Source organism: Tinamus guttatus, unplaced genomic scaffold, assembly GCF_059628265.1.
Source record: "Tinamus guttatus ecotype Peru unplaced genomic scaffold, ASM5962826v1 Tinamus_guttatus_pri_ptg000012l, whole genome shotgun sequence".
In the NCBI taxonomy this organism is placed as follows: Eukaryota; Metazoa; Chordata; class Aves; order Tinamiformes; family Tinamidae; genus Tinamus; species Tinamus guttatus.
The window spans coordinates 616,368-634,809 of record NW_028288546.1 but is presented as its reverse complement, the minus strand read 5'-3'; the positions used below and the strand labels follow the sequence as shown (position 1 = coordinate 634,809).

Genomic DNA, 18,442 nt, shown 5'->3' with positions numbered 1-18,442 from the left:
CCTCAACCATTCTGTAGTGTGTCAGTACTTAACATCACTCAAAATAAATTGGATACTTGGTCTCCAATATCACTTTCAAAAAGATTTAATTTAACATCAGTTAATAATAACTATAAAACAGTTCACTAATATTTTGACTCTGGAAGAAGAGCACTTTCTTCATAATATTTATTTCAATACCTCACAGAAGCTGAATGTCACAAAAAAGTATTTAGATTACACGGAACTTTAGAAATGTTGTAAGGAGCGAGGAGATACGACCCTGGAATAACAAGGTCCTCTTTATTATGTAGAATCCTATGAAAATGTTCCTTCTTTTGCTTGAGTAAGTTTAATGTGGTTAAGAAATTAGTCTGATTTGGTCACTCATGTTAGTCTTCCAAACATTCACATTACTCTAATGTTGGTCATTCATACTAATGATAGCAATTAAAAAGTAATTAAGATTTTTTTTCTAAGTTTTATTCCAACATTAATCAATACAGACAGTGAAAAAAATTATTTGTCACGCACCGTGATAACTAAGTACAAAGAAGCCACTGGTAGTAAAGTCACTGTGGAATTTGATCAGAACCTGATTGGAAGTGCTGTAGACTGATTCTAATGCAGTGTTGCCACTGAATTGTCCAATCTGAGGAGAAGTTTGGTCTGGTCCGTCCCTAAGGAAAACAAATATTAACAAAGATAAACTATGTAAAATTTATATAAAAAATAGGAATATTGAAGAAAATGAGAAGAATGAAAGAAATGAAGAGAAGAGGGATTATGTATTTGTCCAAATGGCATGTGTTTTTTATTCAAAGTAGCCAACTTTCTCTAGGTTACTCTGAAATCTTAAGTCATCTAAAATCAGATAAAATAGATTAAGGGCAGCAACTCTTCTGAAATACAGTAGTAAACTGAAGTATAAGGATTAGTTGTTTACAGAGACATCAAAAATTATTAGAATACCAAATTCTCCATTTTGCCACCTTTTGGAAGTAATCTATTTTTTTCCTAAAAAAACTGTAGTGACTTCATTATGGTTGGGTTTGTGATACTGCTTCCTCATATTGTCATGAACCTTCCTCGGATATTAAGAAGAATTAAACTTAAAACAGTTCATTTTCGCTAGCTTTTGGATTTGGTTATTACTAGAAAAAATGATACATGAATACCACTATATTTTAAAAGATGTTGGCTGAATAGTGGCTTTACTAAAAATAAAAATGTATATTCTCTACTTAGCACAAGATTCTACTTGAAACCTATTAAAGAATCTGCTTGAAACTCTACTCGTGAAAACCGAATTCACCTATAATTCTTATTTTTAAGGATTTTACTCTCAGAAAGTCTCAACTGGTAGAATTTTTTATCTAGCTTCACAATTAAAGAAGCTGCATGAAGAAAATGTTGCTGGATTCCTTTTATTGATATTGAAGGACATCATAATGCAACTATTTATTTTCACTGTTTTTTTAAGTGTAGTTACTTTTCACTGCTGACAGTATGTCTTATCTCATTGTACTTTTCTTGATTAATAAACTGGTAAGACATGCTATTATTGTTTTCAAATGCTTAAAACAATGGTTAGGCAACTTCACATCCAGTGAAAACTAGAGAATAATGCATTGCGAAAGAGGGAATACTGCAAATCACTCATTGTCACCAGACAAAACAACAAATGTCAAGGGAGAAATTGCAAAGATATTCTTTCTAATCCCTATTTTGTTACATAGTGTCACAAGAAGATTAAATAAATGCCAATAGTGTTTTCTTACCAGACAGTTATGAAATCATATATTGGCTCTGTTTGGAGAACTGTGAAATTGATGTAGATTCCATTTCCAGGTGGTACTCTTACAAGCCAGAAGCAGTCTTGAAAGTTTGGATACTCATCAGGGTATCCTGGAGAATATATGGTGCCATTCATTGCAGTTATATTTCCTCCACAGAGAGCTATAAAAAAAGACATTAGTTTTCAAAAGCATTAAATGCTTTTTGCACTCTTCTTAGACTGCCTGAAATCTGTACTTTAAAACGCATTCACTGCACTGTAACTAGATTGTGTCAAACACCATCACTGCTTGGAAAATGAAAATTTTACTGAGTTTTTGCAGTTGGAAGTCCACTTCTGACAAATAGCTCAAATTGTTTTGTTTTGTTTTGCTTTGCTTTGATTTTAAGAGTAATTCTAATAGTATAAAGACTATCTGAAATGCATCTAAAGTAATATTTAGACATTGGGTTAACTCAGCGACTGCACAAGTGCAGGCAGTAACACACTTTGTTTAAAGGCCATCTCCAAATTAGCAACAAAAAGTAAGTAAGTTTGTTGTCATTATTGTCACAAGCAGGTAGCCAACCAGAACTATGAGGTGAGAGGAGAGAGATACATTTCCCAAGAGAAATACTAATAGATAGAGACTTTCTTTCTGAAATTATTGAAGTGTGGTAATTTTAAAGCTCATCCAGTGCAAGACTCAACATAAAGGTTTTGGACATTGATTTCTGTGCATTTCAGGCAAACCACTAATTCATACTCTGTGATTTTCTCTACAGATGTTTCAAATGCATGTTGAATGAAAGTATGTATCCTTTTTTTTTACCATCCTAGTCAAATATTTTAAAATATGTAAAATAACAATATATATAATAATACCTTTCTTAAATATTAAAACATGTAGAAATTACTTCAGTGGTTTCTGTATACAGTTTAGTATACTAAACTGTAGTATAGTTATATTTAATGCCATCTTTGATGTGTTTTTTTCAACTGATAGAAGATAAGTGACCTGAGTTGGGAAAATCAAGTGCTGAATCCATTTTTCCTGACTCAGTGCAGAGCTTTTACTCCATAGCACTACCTTGATCAAAAAAGCGGCTCCATATTCCAGAATTTCAGATTGATATTTCAGAAGTTAAAATCTTCTAGAAATATATTTACTCTCTGATCTCAGTGTTTGGGGACTTTATACTTCCATGAAACTTCCATGAAAATTTTAGCTTCTCCATAAAAAAAAAAAAAAAAAAAACAGAAGCAAAATTGCATACCTCCTATGCAAAGACTACATTACTTTCTGTTTTTCAGAGGAGTTACAGATAATGAAGGGTTCTTCTGGTCACTCAGTACATACCTTCACATCTAGGCAGAGGATGATTCCAGTTACGGCTGATGCCATGAAGACAAGTCAGAGCTGAATTTCCAATTAAGGTATATCCAGGAAAACACTCAAATGAAACAGTTTGTCCCACAGTAAAGTCATTCCCAATAACAAAACCATTACGAAATGGCCGAGGATCAGGACAGCTTTGTAGCTGATATGCTGAAATAAATAATAGAAAAATAACATCAGTAAAATACAAATTTTGATTATATTAAGAAAAAAAGAGTAAGTAAGAATTTCACAGACATTATATATCTCTTAAGTTCCAGTACAGTGGCAATCAAAGTTATTGATCCTATACCAGCGAAGCATAGCAAAATATTTCAGTAGCAATTCTGGAAATATCCTTAAAAATATTTTAGGATTCCAAATTTCATAGAGGAATCATTATAAAAGTTTACATAGACTTATGTCTCTCATACTTTGAAAGTATACAGACACAGAAAAAAAAATACAGCCTAAAGACTTTTGGAACAGAGTCACTTTGAAGACAAAAATAAAACCAGCTTCTTAAATTTATCTTTTAATTTTAGTTACTATAGCATATAAGCACAGCATTCTCCATTACAGGAGAAAAGAGAGTAGAAAGAGAATAGACTCCTTGTTTTCATAGGTCTTCAAGAATGTAAGCCTCTGATTAGCTTTTTAGGACTGCAAATTGCTTCCGAGTGCAATACACCTTCATTAAAATTGAGCCAAGCACTACAAACTGAAAAGGTTGAAGAGGAGTCCTTCAACTAGACGCAGGGGGAAAAACTCATATGAGAAGTTTTTCTTCAGAAAAGCTGACGTGGAGCCATGAAAGCGATGAGACTACATGTCATTTTATCTCCCCAAAAAAAGCAGCAGGGAGACAAATAGCAGTTTTGCATTGAACAGGGAAGCCAATCAGATCACCTGCAATGCAAGTGGACTGATGGAAAATACGGGAAAAATTAAGCATTTCTACAACAATGTCTAAAATATAATACGTGGAAACTAGAACGCCAGTCAATCACTCTGATGTGAAAAGCATCTCACAGACCAGTGGTGCCAGGGCTGCAGTACTGCTGGGTGACTTTAACAAGAACGATAGGGTAGGATTTCCAGGTGGGCAGCAACACTATGTGTAAAGAATTGTATGAAGTTTTATATCAGAAAGATATTACTAAAAAAAAAAAAAGGAAAAAAAAAGTACAACTGACTACTTATTAGTGGAAAATAAAGTTCTAGCAATACAAATGTATTACTAACTACAACCCCATAACACAGAAAAATAGAGTGAATAGGAAATGTTAAGATTAGAAAAAGCTGCAAATATAAAAGCTAAATATATTTAGTCTAATAGCAAAAAAATAGCAAAAAAAAAGGCAAAAGACCATGAGCAGACAGCATTCATCCAGAACTTCTGAACTAAGGTGTATATCCTATCATTTTAGAGGGTTAGTTGTTTGTCAATGTAAATATCACCTATAATAAGAGTTTTAGAAGGGATACTTGAAATTACAGATCAGTGAGTCAGACTTCATTTACTGGAAATATGGTAGAGTGTATAATAGAGAATAATATTACTGAGCATATGGATAAACATGGTGTCTTGGGCAAGAGATAGGAGAGGTCTATCATAGGGAATCCTTCATCACTAACTTCTGTTGTTTTATAAAGGTACAAAGGCAATCCAATGGACACAATACACTTTCAAAATGTTTTTTGACAAGGTTGCACAGAAAGGATATTAAAAATCAGAGCTGCCACAGAACTGGCAAAAAAGTTCTTTAAAGGAATTAAAGTTGGTTAAAGAGAAGGATAGACATCAGCAGGTTTCTCAATGGATTGTTACTGAACAGTCTTGTTCAAAATCTTCATTAGTAACCTGAGTAAGAGATTAAGTAGTGTAATTTCCAAGTCTGAAGATGGTGCTAAGCTTTTATGGGCAGTAAAATGCTGTCAGTGAGGAATTCCAAGAGGACCTCACAAAATTACGTCTGCAAAAAGCTGCCAGATGAGCTTCAACATAGATAAATAAAATTTAATCCCTTGCATAAATCATCCATGTCTTTGCATGGCTGAACACAGAAGACAGTTCTTCCCTGGAGCTTCAGGAAAGAGATTTCAGAGTCATTAGTTCAACTTTTCTGAAACCGATGCAATATGCGAAAGCAGTCAAAAAGGCAAAAAAAAAAAAAAGCTTTGGGTGTGATCGGAAAATAAATATTGAAATCAATATAATAGGTGTAATTTCGCTGTTATATAAAACTTTAGTGTGCCAGCATTGTGAGTACTGTGTACTTTTCTGGTCTCTGAATCACAAGAAAGATAGCGGACTTGATCACTAAAGTGAACAAGGGATAGAAGCAGCTGCTTTGCAAGGAGATACAAAAAGCTTGGACCTCTTCAGTTTAGAGAGTAGAATACTCAGGGGAATATGACTTTTGTAGACTGTGCTCTACAAATTTGATGCCACAGCAGGCTGAAAAAAAAAGGCTTTGTCAAATTCAGGGAACAGGTACACATAGGGAGTGCAAAAAGGGAAGGGAAGTGCTGTATACTCTAATATTTCTACTACAACCACTGTGGATGCTAGGAGAGTACAACAGTAATGGAACACAGAAAATAGCTAGCTATCTTTTAGCTAGCTAGCTAACTTCTTTGCTCCTAAATGGATTTTCCTGGTGCCACTAGGAGACACCATGTTGAGCCAGAAAGAACATTAGTCTAACACAAAAAGGCTTTAAAATAAATAAGTGTATATATAAATACATACAATGTATAGGTATACACCTATGTAAATATATACATTTGTTTAAGAAAGGGGAAAAAGAAACCTGACAGCAATTTTACTTTTGATATTTTCATAATTAGAAGGTTCTATTATCAACTATGGATCTCAAGAGTTTCTTTCATGAACTATGGACTGTTATAGTAAGGAAATAAGGTTTGAGTATAAGTCACTTTCACACATCTTGGTGATCTATTCCAAGCCATGCCTTCCTATTATAGAACTGGGGCAAACATGCTATAGAAAACCTACAGAATTTGAAAAGTGCACATAAGGTGTATATTTTTGTAAGAACCAGTTGTGGTTCTTAAGTGGTTAGAAACACTGAGAGAAACTTTTTGGAATTTTTTGCTTACAAACAACAGCATCTCCAAAACGGTCACTATTATTATTAATAATATCAATTATATATATGCTTTTTTCTTTAAAGTCTTTCGCTGCTATTCTTATCAGTAGATTGTAAATGTCCCTTACCCATACAAATTAGATAATATCCCAAATAAGAACTGAATAACATCTTGCCAGGCAGTTTAGGTCATAAATTGATTTTTCCTATAAAAGCTCACACTTTTACAGGGATTCATTTCCAGAATGTTTTATAGAGTTCAAGTCAATTTGGACTTGTTACTGCTGTAAGTTTAATAGAAGATGGCTACGAAGTAAAATCTCTCAAAATCACCTTCTGATGCTATTCATATCATGAAAACAGGTACAGTTTAAAATGTTCATTTGAGCTTTTCCTGTGAACAATAGTGATTTGATTCCTTTGAAATGAATCTGCAATGTCATGGACAGAACTATGAGTTAGCAGTCTTCACCAGTTCAGCAGGAGCAAACTGGCTTGAATGGAAAAGAACTTTCAGGGGAAATTAATTTCTAGATTGAGATAATCTAGGATGAGATTTCTAGGTTGGGATAATTCTGGAACAGCCTGTTCTGATCCAGTGTTCTAAAACAATATTTAGATCTTTCCTTTGGTAGAACTCAATACATAAAATTGTGATTTCTTACAATGATCAAACAATGGAGATTTTTATTTTGTAAAAACATACAACTCAAACAACATGCCAAACAAATTCAAACATGAGAAATTACCTGTTCACTTAGATTTCTAATTAATACATTTTTCCCTTTCTTAATTGCGTGCATCTCTGTACAATCCCACATATAATACTTTGCTTTGAAATGCACAAGAACTTTTACTTTATGTTTTTCTTTCAGGAAGGAGAAAAAAAGAAATAGCCTTTAAGAGCTACCTTGTTCTCACATAAGAATATAAAATCTCTCACCCTGGTACACAATATGAAATCCTTGTTTGTTCTGTGAATAATCGCTGTGAAAGTACAAGCTTGTTTCATGAGTTGTGCTGAACAGAGAGGCAGGTAATTGAGGACCACTTAGTCTCCCAATAACAGTGCTTGTTTCTGTAGATCCACTCCTTACTTCTAAATAATCATGTATGGTCTCTGTTGAAAAATTCACAAATTGCAAATGGACACCTGAAAAAGATTGAACAAAAAAAAAGACATCAGTATCAATATCAGGAAGGAAAAATAAGGTATATATAAACTACATGCTAATGATGCCAGAAAATTAAACATGTGTTATGCTAGAGTAGATAGAGTCTGAAGGATTCAATATGAAACACTGTCCTTATAATTTTAAGAGGCTGTCAAGATAAGTAATGTGAATGCTGAGATACTCACTTGATGTAAGGCATTGAACTACAAGTTATTTATAATTAAATGCTATTTTTTGGCAAAAATGATTTTTCTGGTATTTTGGCTAACTTTAACTGCTGAATGTAAAACATATTCAATTTAATTAAAACTTTCCTCTTTTCAACTGCATACAATAGTCTTCTTTCCACTAAAAGAAAAATGCTTTATGTGCCATGAATGAGACAATGACTGAGTGACTACATCCGATCCCAGAGACAGTTGCATTTCGGGGGTACATAAATTGCCATCTATTAGTTTATATCTAGACATGAATATTTTTTAATACACATGTATATATATACACATGCATATAGAAAGCAAATTGTGAATATATATACACGTATATACACACATATATGCATATATATACATATATAATACTATGAAAATGAACCAAATTATACATACGATATGGATTATGCAATTATAAATATGTATTATTTGAGGCTTTCAAATAATGATGTTACCTAACCATCATTCATCAATGACTTTCACTAGAACTTAGACACACATTTATTTAATTCCCCTCACACTGTGGCATATATTATCCTTGTCAACAGAAATTTCTGATTATTTGACTCAGGAAATTATTTTCTTGGGAAAAGAAGCTTACTATCTAGTAGCAAGTTATCTCTTCTAACCAGATGATGAGTTACAATTATTACTTGACAGGAGAAGGAGGAAATGTTCATCAGCAGAGAAGATATAGGGTTCTTTAAACATTTTCTTTTAAACATTTCTGTTTAAAATGTTCTTTAAACATTTTTTTATTTGTCTCAAGTGAACTAGTGCTACTATGGAATGATAATGGAGCACTTTCATTAAAAAGATGATGAGCACTGTTGGTGCTTCTGGCAAAGATAATAAACAGGATTTCACGTAACACTGAAAGGAAAATGTATAATGTCAAATTAATTATTGAAAAGTCATGAATAATTTTGTAATAATTAAAAAAGCATGCCACTTAACCAGCATGCAAAGAAGGAACCCAAGCGCACATGCTCCTACACATGAACCAGAAGTCTTTTAGTTTTTTTAAAAAAGGGGAAAACCGCAGCTTGCAATAAAGATTTTGTAATGGTGTATACACAGAAACTTATAGAAAATCAACAAGTGGCCGGTGTGTTGTCAGGTCCTAAAGTACAGATGAAAAAATAGAAGTAATTATGACAGAGAAATGAGTGCAGTAGACTTAAGAAAAAGCATAAAAATCAAATGACATGCTAATTATCAATGTGAAAGGTAACATAGTATGGCTATAGACATAAAAATAGTCCAAGTTTTAGGACTATATGTAACCTGTCTGTTGAGCTTAGAAAAATCAAAGAGGCTACAAGTTCAGCATATGCAATAGTTAACAGAAAACTTCAATTACTGAAGTACAGATGAACTACATTTTTCTCATTAAAACTTATTTTTAGGGACAGTTAATAATTGTTTCTTAAAGTAAATGATCAGGGATCCTTCAAGAAAAGAGCATGTCTCTGATGGTTCAGAATCTGGCTTAAATGTTTTTGTCAAAAAGCTGCCCCACAACAGTGACCATAAGGGACTGAAATGCATCTGGCTGAGTCACTGCTAAAGAGGACCTGCCACCCATAGTAGACTTGATCTGGTGTCTGACAGTTTCACTTTGAGTGGGAAGATTGATGACCTTGATAGGGAGGCTTTCAGAGGTTCCTCAAAGAACATTTCTATGCTCTGATATTTACCTCAGAATTGCAAAGAAGCTTAAAGATAAAATAACTTAGTTACATGTATCTTTATTCTATCTGTAGTGAGAATATCTGCAGAAGATCCATAGAGGAGCTGCGTAACTGGCAGAGGACGCGACAGCAGCCCCAGCGGGTGCTCCCTACACAATGTTCAAAATGCTTCTATGCTGTTTTGACAGCAATGCCTAGTTACTTTGCAATCAGTAGCTACATGAAGTTATCACAGCTGAGATACAGACACTGTTCTGGTAGATTAAAAATGCCTTTAGGATACAAAGATTTGAGTCCTGCCTGGGTGTCCAACCTGTGCATCCAACAGCCTCCTATCAGTGGAGGTTCCACGCAGCTGGTTCCTGGGGTTTCCTCCACAGTCTGGAGTGAAAGTCCTTTCTTAAATCTATCTTGTTTAGCCCCTCAGGAACATGAGCATCTATCTACACCAATATTCAGCCTTCTCTTTCCTACCTTGCAGTCATACTGTTCTGAACAGATACTGCCTTGGGTTAAGATATTTTATTTTTGTTGGATTTATAACCTTGCTGAGAGAAATCAAGTCTGTTCAGCTAGAAAATCATGCTTAATACTAATTTAATAATTCTATCTTTATCAGAAAATTGCACTATGTCTTAAATAAAAAGCAGGCTTTTCTCCCCTATGTCTTTCATTTCTGGCATTGATAAACCCTTCAAATGATTTAAAATTATTTTGACCAGGTATAATATTTACAATATTTTAAAATCTATGTTCGGTGTTTGAAGCTAAAAAAGAAGTAAAAATAATCCACAAAAGAGCACATACCAAAGCCAATCGGAAGCCTTATTGTCCATGTGCAATCCAAACTGCTGGGATAGTTGCCAGGAAACCCAGGGCTAAGGATCACTCCACTGAAGTCTGACATGGCACCACCACATTGTGCTGCAAAAACCATATTTTTAAAGAAATAAAAAGGAGCTAAAACTTAATCCAGAAATCTGGGACCATTTTGCAATTAATTCCATAATTATATCAATGTTTATATTTGAAAAATATATGTAGTCATTCTTCGATCACTAAATATCTGTAATAAACTAATTTACAAATAAGTACTGTAAAAATGTTTTCATTTGGGGGACGCATGCTCCTGAAAATAAAACAGATGTTCATTCTGCACTCTGTCTGCATGAAACTTTGTTGCAATCAGGTAAGTGGTACCCATCAGGTTATAGTCACATTGACACAATTAGTCATGGGCTTATAAAGGAATATCTAAGCAATATAAAGTATTAAACATTCAAACACTGTGCTCTCTGAACATTTCAAGAGGTCTTTAACAATGTTGAATTCATATCCTCCCCTGATTTAAAAAGGAAATAAAGAGACTTAGAAAACGTACATGTATATGCACAAACAGTTTTGGGAGATTATTTTCTATTTTATCAGGCATGAGGTTGTTCATGTAAGTAAATTCCACTTCAGTGTTAGATTTGAAAACATCTTTAAAAAGATCAAGATAGTAATTACGGTAAATAAAATTTTTTAAACTTAAAATCTTATTTATTTATTTGGCAGTTGCTATATCCTTTTAAATACAATTATTAATTGAGGGAATGCAGAAAAGGCAAGGCAAAGCAAAGGGAGCTCAGCACCTCACAGGAGGCATTTACTTCACTGAATTAAGAGCAGGATTTTTAATGGCAGTCATGGAGATACAGTAAGTGCCTCAAAAAAAAAAAAAGCAAAGTGTAAAATCTCTAATGAGATCTGCAGCATCTTGTTTTCTCTACATTCAGATTACAAATAAAGATAACTTTTATTATTATAGGAAACACCACCACTAATGTCATTTCTATTCAGTCAAAAGAGGATGCAGATAGAGAGTTTTATGCCCCTCACATTTATTCTTCATATAAAAGGAATATGTTTGAATGCATTTTAGATGTTTCAGTTGGACTTACAGCAGGCTTCTAAGGGCTTCCTCTGTTAATATCAATATAGTCACTTAAACGGTTTGAGAGATGAAATGCGTTGTTAAATAGGTAGACATGTTTTACACTGAAATCTTCAGAGCTGAGAATGTAATGTTCCTTCTATTTTAGTATTTTATATAGCATTTACTACTCTGCTATGGAAATGACTTATAAATAAATTAGCTATGTTTGTAAGGGTCTCTGGAGGTCACATTGTATAGGAGATTCAGCCTGGAATCTATTTCATTCATTTTTCTGACTAGGCACTTCAGAAAAGCTTTGCCAAAATAAGGGTTAGTATAGTCTGAAAATCTTCGGCCTAATCTGGCCATATTCACCTTTAAGTAAGTCCTTTCAAATATATCTGCTCCTTCCCCTATATATATCTCTTATTTTTGAGTTGACCTGACTTGAACATTCCAAAATATTTAGGTAAATTTATGTTTGATGAACATACCTAGACATATTGGAATTGGATAATTCCATCTTCTTACTGGTCCAGGCATACAGGTGATGTGTGAATGTCCCTAAAATGACACAATATTTAGCAATAATACAATAAAATATGAAGTATATGCTGCGTTATTAGTAGCTCAATAAAAAATGTTTAGTGATAATCCAGAATAGAATCAAAATATATATGAAAAAAGTAATAAGGTATAACATCTCTATTGTACCTCTGTGATTTGTGCAATCTATGCATTTACATGATCTATGTACCGCTTTTTATATTTTCTTTATTTATATTAAGCCTAAGAGCTAAAATTCCATAGTCATTGTCAGAACTGCAAACACAGAATACTTTGGTTATCCTTGCAATGCTAAAGCAGGAGTAGGAACCCTGTACTGAATGGAAAACAGGAATACAGCTTCCAGAGTCACAGATGTAATCATGCTAAAGAACTATAGGCACCATTTAAAACTGGAAACTGGCTCACCTGTAGAGAATAACCCTGATCACACTGGAAAGACACCACATCTCCAACCATGTATCTGTCTCCAATTTTGATTCCATTGCTTGGGGTCTGTGGTTCGGGACAAGAGTCCAGACCTATAGCTGTGAAAAATTGGGAAGATTAGACTATCTAAGAAAGAATTAGACAATCTAAGGAATATATAATCTGTTTTTGCATTCACATTACTTCTGTGCATATTGTCTGTGGGCACACTCTATTGATATATTTTAGGAAGCTTCTGGGCACCAGCAGTTTGTCTGTGGACAAAAAAGTTACATACTATGTTAGAACAAAGAAGAAAGCTTTCTTTGCTGAGCAAAGGAAGGAGAAAGAAACAAATGGAGAGGCAGCAAATATTTCCCAGCAACTTGTGATCTCAATGCAGCCTTGTTTAATAGTTTTTCTGTCTTCTGACTCAGACTCATGTAGTTCCAGTTTCAGTCTCATGCCAAACCTCTGCCTAATTCAAACTGGGAGCACGTTCCCTTCTCAGGGTGTTACACAGTGTGAAGGAGAACATTGGCCAATACTCCACCAAACACAAAACTCAAGAAAACAAGTGCAAAGTATGTAGGACTGTCCACCTGCATTGAGTTCTTCTCAGGTCTACCTCTGCTTTTTCATTCCTTTACATGCAAACAGAAAATTTATATCTAAATCTCACCTAATCTGCCATTTTAGCACAGTATATATAAAACTTCAACCCAGATATTTCTAATTCCTGAGCATGATAGAAATTAGTTTGGCAAGAGACTGTATGTTTCTTTTCATGCTCATCAGAAGGATAAATAAAAAAAAAATCTTCACTGCATCTACATAGGAAGATCCAGGAACATAAGATTGTGCGTAACATTAAGCATAAGCAGTCCTCTTACTCTGCTTACATGCTGTAAGAACTGCACCCAGATTACTTGTGAGGCCAGGATTAGTAAGCAATTAAATATATAGCTACGTAGGACAATAGGAACATGTGGAATTCCATAATGTTACTAAATGACCATATTATTAAGTAGTGCATGTTTGAAAACTTGCTAAAGTAACTGTCCACTTAATTTAAGAATCTCATTAAATAAAACCTACTATTTAAAGAATCTTTTACAAAGATGCATTTTTATAATATATGAAAGCTGAAATCTAAGGATTTATAATGCATGCTCTATAAACCATATTTTGTAGATTACCAGCAATTTTCATTAGTCCTAATTTCTAATAGTATTATACTGTGAAAACATAAAAAATCTAATTCGAATGTCTGGCAATTCCAAAATTAAATATTAGATATTTTAGTTAATAATTGCTCTCCATAAAAACATTTCAAACATACAAAATTTTGTATAAAACTATATTAATAAATAATATAATATATATTATAAATAATATAATTAATGTAAGCCCCACTATAAAACATAATTCTGATTACTAACAATTAATTACACATTTTGATGAGAAAATTACTGTACCCTAATTCTCCCTAAGACCTTTTTGGCAAAAATAGTGATAAAATATACTAAATTTGCAGGCAGTGCAAGCTCTATTTTTATAACACTCATGTCATATAAAATGAATTGGAGACATTATGCGTCATTCTCTGTAGCAGATTCTTTGGATTTCGTTTATTTAAAAGCACACAAAAAATAACACTTAGACAGTAATGAATGAAATTATTGGTGCCACTGTCTTCAAAAATGATGACTTTCAAGTGTTCATTGTAAATTAAAAATAGCACTGGAAGTAGAACACATAAGGTCACAGCTACCTTTGCAGTTCATCTCATTTCCAGTCTCATAATCATATTGAATTTAAAAATAAAATACCTTATCACTAGAAATCATTGAAATATAAACTGGAATATTATGATGGTGAAAAAGAGTTGAATGAACTCAAAATGAGGACTACCACAAGTCAATATCATAAGCACAGCTTGTCTCAGAGGCTTTTCGCCTTACTGCCGCAATGTGAGCTAGGTATAGTTAAGTTTAGGATAAAAAGTTTAGATTAGTTTTTTATAATACTTTCAACAATAAAGAATCTAGGTGCATAAGTACTTTCCAAAGTTGGGATAGATGATATTTAATTTCCCTCCCACATGAGCATGTGAATATACCTTTTTTTCCGCGTCCTGCAAAGTGAAATGAGGTAGTTTAAATATCAGAACTGGTAACTTGGCTCACACTATATCATGGATATTCATTCTATTGTGTTCTCACCTCAGCTGATCAAGTGTTTGGCAAAAAATACACTTTGAATGTGTCAAATGACTTACAAGAAACCAAAGCATAATATGGATCTTCGCAGCTGAGTTAGTTAGAAAAGTAGGAAGAACTTTTTTCTCCCAGATTACCATAGTAGTAATTCTAGGGAAATCAAATGTATCTACAAACTGCATTCTATTTCTTACTGACTATTGTTAGTGCATGACCAGTTCCTTGAATCACATTATATTGCCTTAATATAATGTTTTAGATTTTTAAAATTTAACAAACAGTTGCATTGGGAAAAAGAGACTTTAACATAACTATTAATAGAAAACATTTTTTATGTATCTTCTCATTTTTAAATACTTTCTAAAATCAAACAAAACAAAAACCAGAACTGTACGTAAGCAAAAAAAAAAAAAGAAATAAGAAGCAGTTTGATGCTATTACCCTCTTCTCCAGCAGTTCCTGTAACTCTAAATACGGAAAGCTACAAATGAAATTTTGAATAATACAAGATTTGGCCACATAAGTCTTAACACAACATAACTTCTTAATTTTTAAATCCACTGCCTTAATATTACGGATTTTTTTTTTTACTATTTATGTTTTTATGTTAAAATTACACAGTTTAAATGCATAAACTTCCAGAAGGTGTATTTTAAAATGAGCAGAATAAACATGTCTTTATTAATTTTAAATTGGTATTGAATATTATAGAAATTATGTAAGAGGCAATCAGACAGGAATTCAAGCAACTTCAGAGGAAGTATTATTCATATACCACAAACAATTAGAATCATAGGAAAGAATCATAGAATCATTAAGGTTGGAAGAGACCTCTAGTCCAATCCCCCTGCACACGCAGGGTCACCTAGAGCACGTGGCACAGGACTGCATCCAAGTTGGCTTTGAAGATCTCCAGAGAAGGAGACTCCACAACCTCTCTGGGCAACCTGTTCCTGTGCTCTGCCACCCTCACTGTTAAGAAATTTTTCCTTAAGTTCCTGTGGAACTTTTGGTGCTTCAGTTTGTGGCCATTACCTCTAGTTCTGTCGGTGGCCATCACTGAGAAGAGACCAGCACCATCCTCCTCACTGCCGCCCTTGACGTACATATAGACACTGATCAGGTCCCCTCTCAGCCTTCTCTTCTCCAGGCTGAACAGGCCCAGCTCCCTCAGTCTCTCCTCATAGGGCAGATGTTCCAGGCCCCTGATCATCCTTGTGGCCCTGTGCTGGACTCCCTCCAGTTACTAATTACCAGTAATTACTCTCCAGTTTACTAATTACCTAATTAGTAAAACATTGCATATAGAAAAATGTGGAATAAATTTAAGATCTATAGTGGCTTAAAACACACAAATATCATTTAACTATTTAACAAAGCTTTTTGTGGTGCTGTTTGTTGTGGTACTTCAGATGATTAAATACCTTTTCCTAGTTAAGGTGATTAGAATACATGAGTTTATTATACTAATATAATACCATATATTATAAGTTTATTGGAATACATTCTCTAGATGTTATGAATGAAGCATGAAATTAAGAATTCATCATAAAAGTGACAATATGATACAAAAAGGATTATTGTTATGACCACTACTCAGCTTTAGAGTACAAATACTTAATTCCTTTATATCTAGGCATCATTTACTTGGCACTAAATGAAAAAAACAAAGCCCATTTTTGTCGTTTTTATGAAAAAGCACATTTGGATTTCTTAACAGTGAAAAAGATGAAGCAGGCTGGACAACATGAAAACCTACTAATAAAGGATAAAAAGAGATACTGGAGATGAAACAGAATGAAAACTTCATAAAGAAAATCCTTGTTGCGATGAGAAAGTAATAAATTTAGAAAGAGGGTCACATTTCTAGAATTTGTGAGCTAAACAAAAATATCTCTCCCTAACTCACTCGCCATTTGTTTAATTTGAATATTTAACTCTGATATGATTTTCAGTGAAGAATCACACACTGATACTTCAAAGAGTAGGATTTTAATGTATCTGACCTCTGATGATTTCTGTCAGTAGAGGCTCAGATGAAACACAATATGTGTGTGAAACATTGGTATTAAAATGGAGTTTCTACTCTTAATTTACTAAGAGTCCAGTGGAGTCCAGTTCTGGGCTCCACAGTACAAGAGGGATGTGGAGCTGCTGGAGAGACATACATATTTTTACATATTTTTACATATTTTAAAAAATAAAAAAGCATTCACACACGTACCCATGCACACACATGCATATATATCTGTAGCACTTGAAGTGGACCACTATACACTTCAATTAATTTGGACATATAGAAATATACAAATGCCTTTTTACTTTCATTGGTTAAGTATAATTTTATTTTTTTTCATAACTTTCTACATTTTTCACTCTGTATTTTCACATCTGTATTTCAAGGAAATAGGAGGAAAACTTTAAGCTATAGTGCATGCTTAGTGATCATGTAGCCATTTTGCAAGGCTTTGTTCTTCAGCTGACTAATCAGACAACTACAGCATGGGATTTGCACACTGTAAAACTGACAAGAAATAACCATTAAATAATTATGCAGCTCAGACACCTGAACCAAAATAAGCAGAGGGAATTGCACAGCTGGGGAAAAAAAATCTATAACAAAGTATCAGTGACTGTCAGAATTCCTGTCAATAAAGTATGTTTATAATTATAGCCTTTTCTGTTGAAACTAAAATAATAGTTTATTAATTTAATTAGTTATTAATTTAATAGTTTATTAATAGTAATAATAATAATAATAATAATAAATTATTTCAATTTACTGAGTCCTGCCATGTTCTTACCACCATGTAAGCATTATTCAGTTTGTTAAGAAAATAAAAATAACTAATACTTTCAGCTTATTCATTCTTATTTTCTTTGAGAGTAATTAATTTCATGTCTTATGCATGCTTAAAATATCTTATTTTGTAGATTATACAAGTATATTTCACTATATTTTGGCACTAGGATTTTCACTTGAACATATCAGCATCTGAACATGCTGGAGCATTCTGGCTCCAGCATGTTCAGAAAATCTTTAAGGACAGCAAAAAGAAATTAGAGACCAAGATGAGCTAAAGTTATCAATCCTTCCAATACAGATTTCAGGCCTGATCTTGCTCGCTTGGAATTAAATGAGGATTTTACTAATGACTTTAAAGTGACAATATTTACCAGTAGGACTTAATATTCATCTTCCATCTCACTTAAATTCACTTGCGGTCTGCAAACATAAAGCTCTTTTAGTTCATTGGGCATTTCTACATTACCTGTGTACTCAAGATGAAACCCAGCAGCTGAAACACTAATGTCAGACTGAAAGTTTAGGTACAAATTGTTTGATGTGCTGTTGAGAAGTGGAGGTATGGTTGTCCCTAGAAAGAGAAAATAAAATATTAATTACTGAAATGCACAGAAACTAAAATACACATATAAATGTGCATTTCACATTAGGTATATATGTGAAAAAAAGAGAAAGAATGACAGTAAGACAGAGTGCGAGAGAAAGAGAAGTCATGTAACCAATTCCACAATATTTTGTCATCTTGGATGCTGTGAATTATCTGTTTATATGTGTATCTGTAAGAATTTTGTTACATTTTCGGTGTACCACAATATCAGATGGATGAATTGTAGGCATTAAGGGAAGAAGAGTCTTAAGTAAATTTATAACATCTACTTTCATCAACAAGGGAGAAATAAATCAAAAGCAAGAATAAATCTGGTCTGACTTTAAAAGTTCCACTCAAACATATCAAGTTGCTTTGAACATATTCTGTAGCACTATTGCTAGAAATACAAGCAATTCCGTATTTGTGATTTCAGCAAAGTGCTAATGAGATATTTTGAAGGGCAAGACAGCAATCTTAAATGGTCATACTCTGCACAATTGAATGTAAAGGGAATTAAAAAAAAAGGCAAACAGAATTGTCGTGATTAACTAAAATATGGATAAAGAAGGCAACCATTAGTCATACATAAGGTCATGAATCA

General features: G+C 33.4%; 1 protein-coding gene across 3 annotated transcripts in view; it reads right to left on the bottom strand.

Annotated features, from left to right (window-relative positions):
* CSMD3 (CUB and Sushi multiple domains 3) overlaps positions 1-18,442 on the bottom strand; it is a 574,767-nt gene that overhangs the window by 81,670 nt on the left and 474,655 nt on the right. For all 3 annotated transcript variants that reach the window (XM_088523156.1, XM_088523167.1, XM_088523178.1), the window contains 8 exons: positions 17,719-17,823; positions 12,225-12,343; positions 11,744-11,813; positions 10,139-10,255; positions 7,194-7,403; positions 3,117-3,305; positions 1,761-1,938; positions 514-659 (listed from right to left, as the gene is read on the bottom strand). In XM_088523156.1, coding sequence (XP_088379282.1) covers positions 514-659; positions 1,761-1,938; positions 3,117-3,305; positions 7,194-7,403; positions 10,139-10,255; positions 11,744-11,813; positions 12,225-12,343; positions 17,719-17,823 — 1,134 coding nt within the window. The remainder of the gene's footprint in view (positions 1-513; positions 660-1,760; positions 1,939-3,116; positions 3,306-7,193; positions 7,404-10,138; positions 10,256-11,743; positions 11,814-12,224; positions 12,344-17,718; positions 17,824-18,442) is intronic.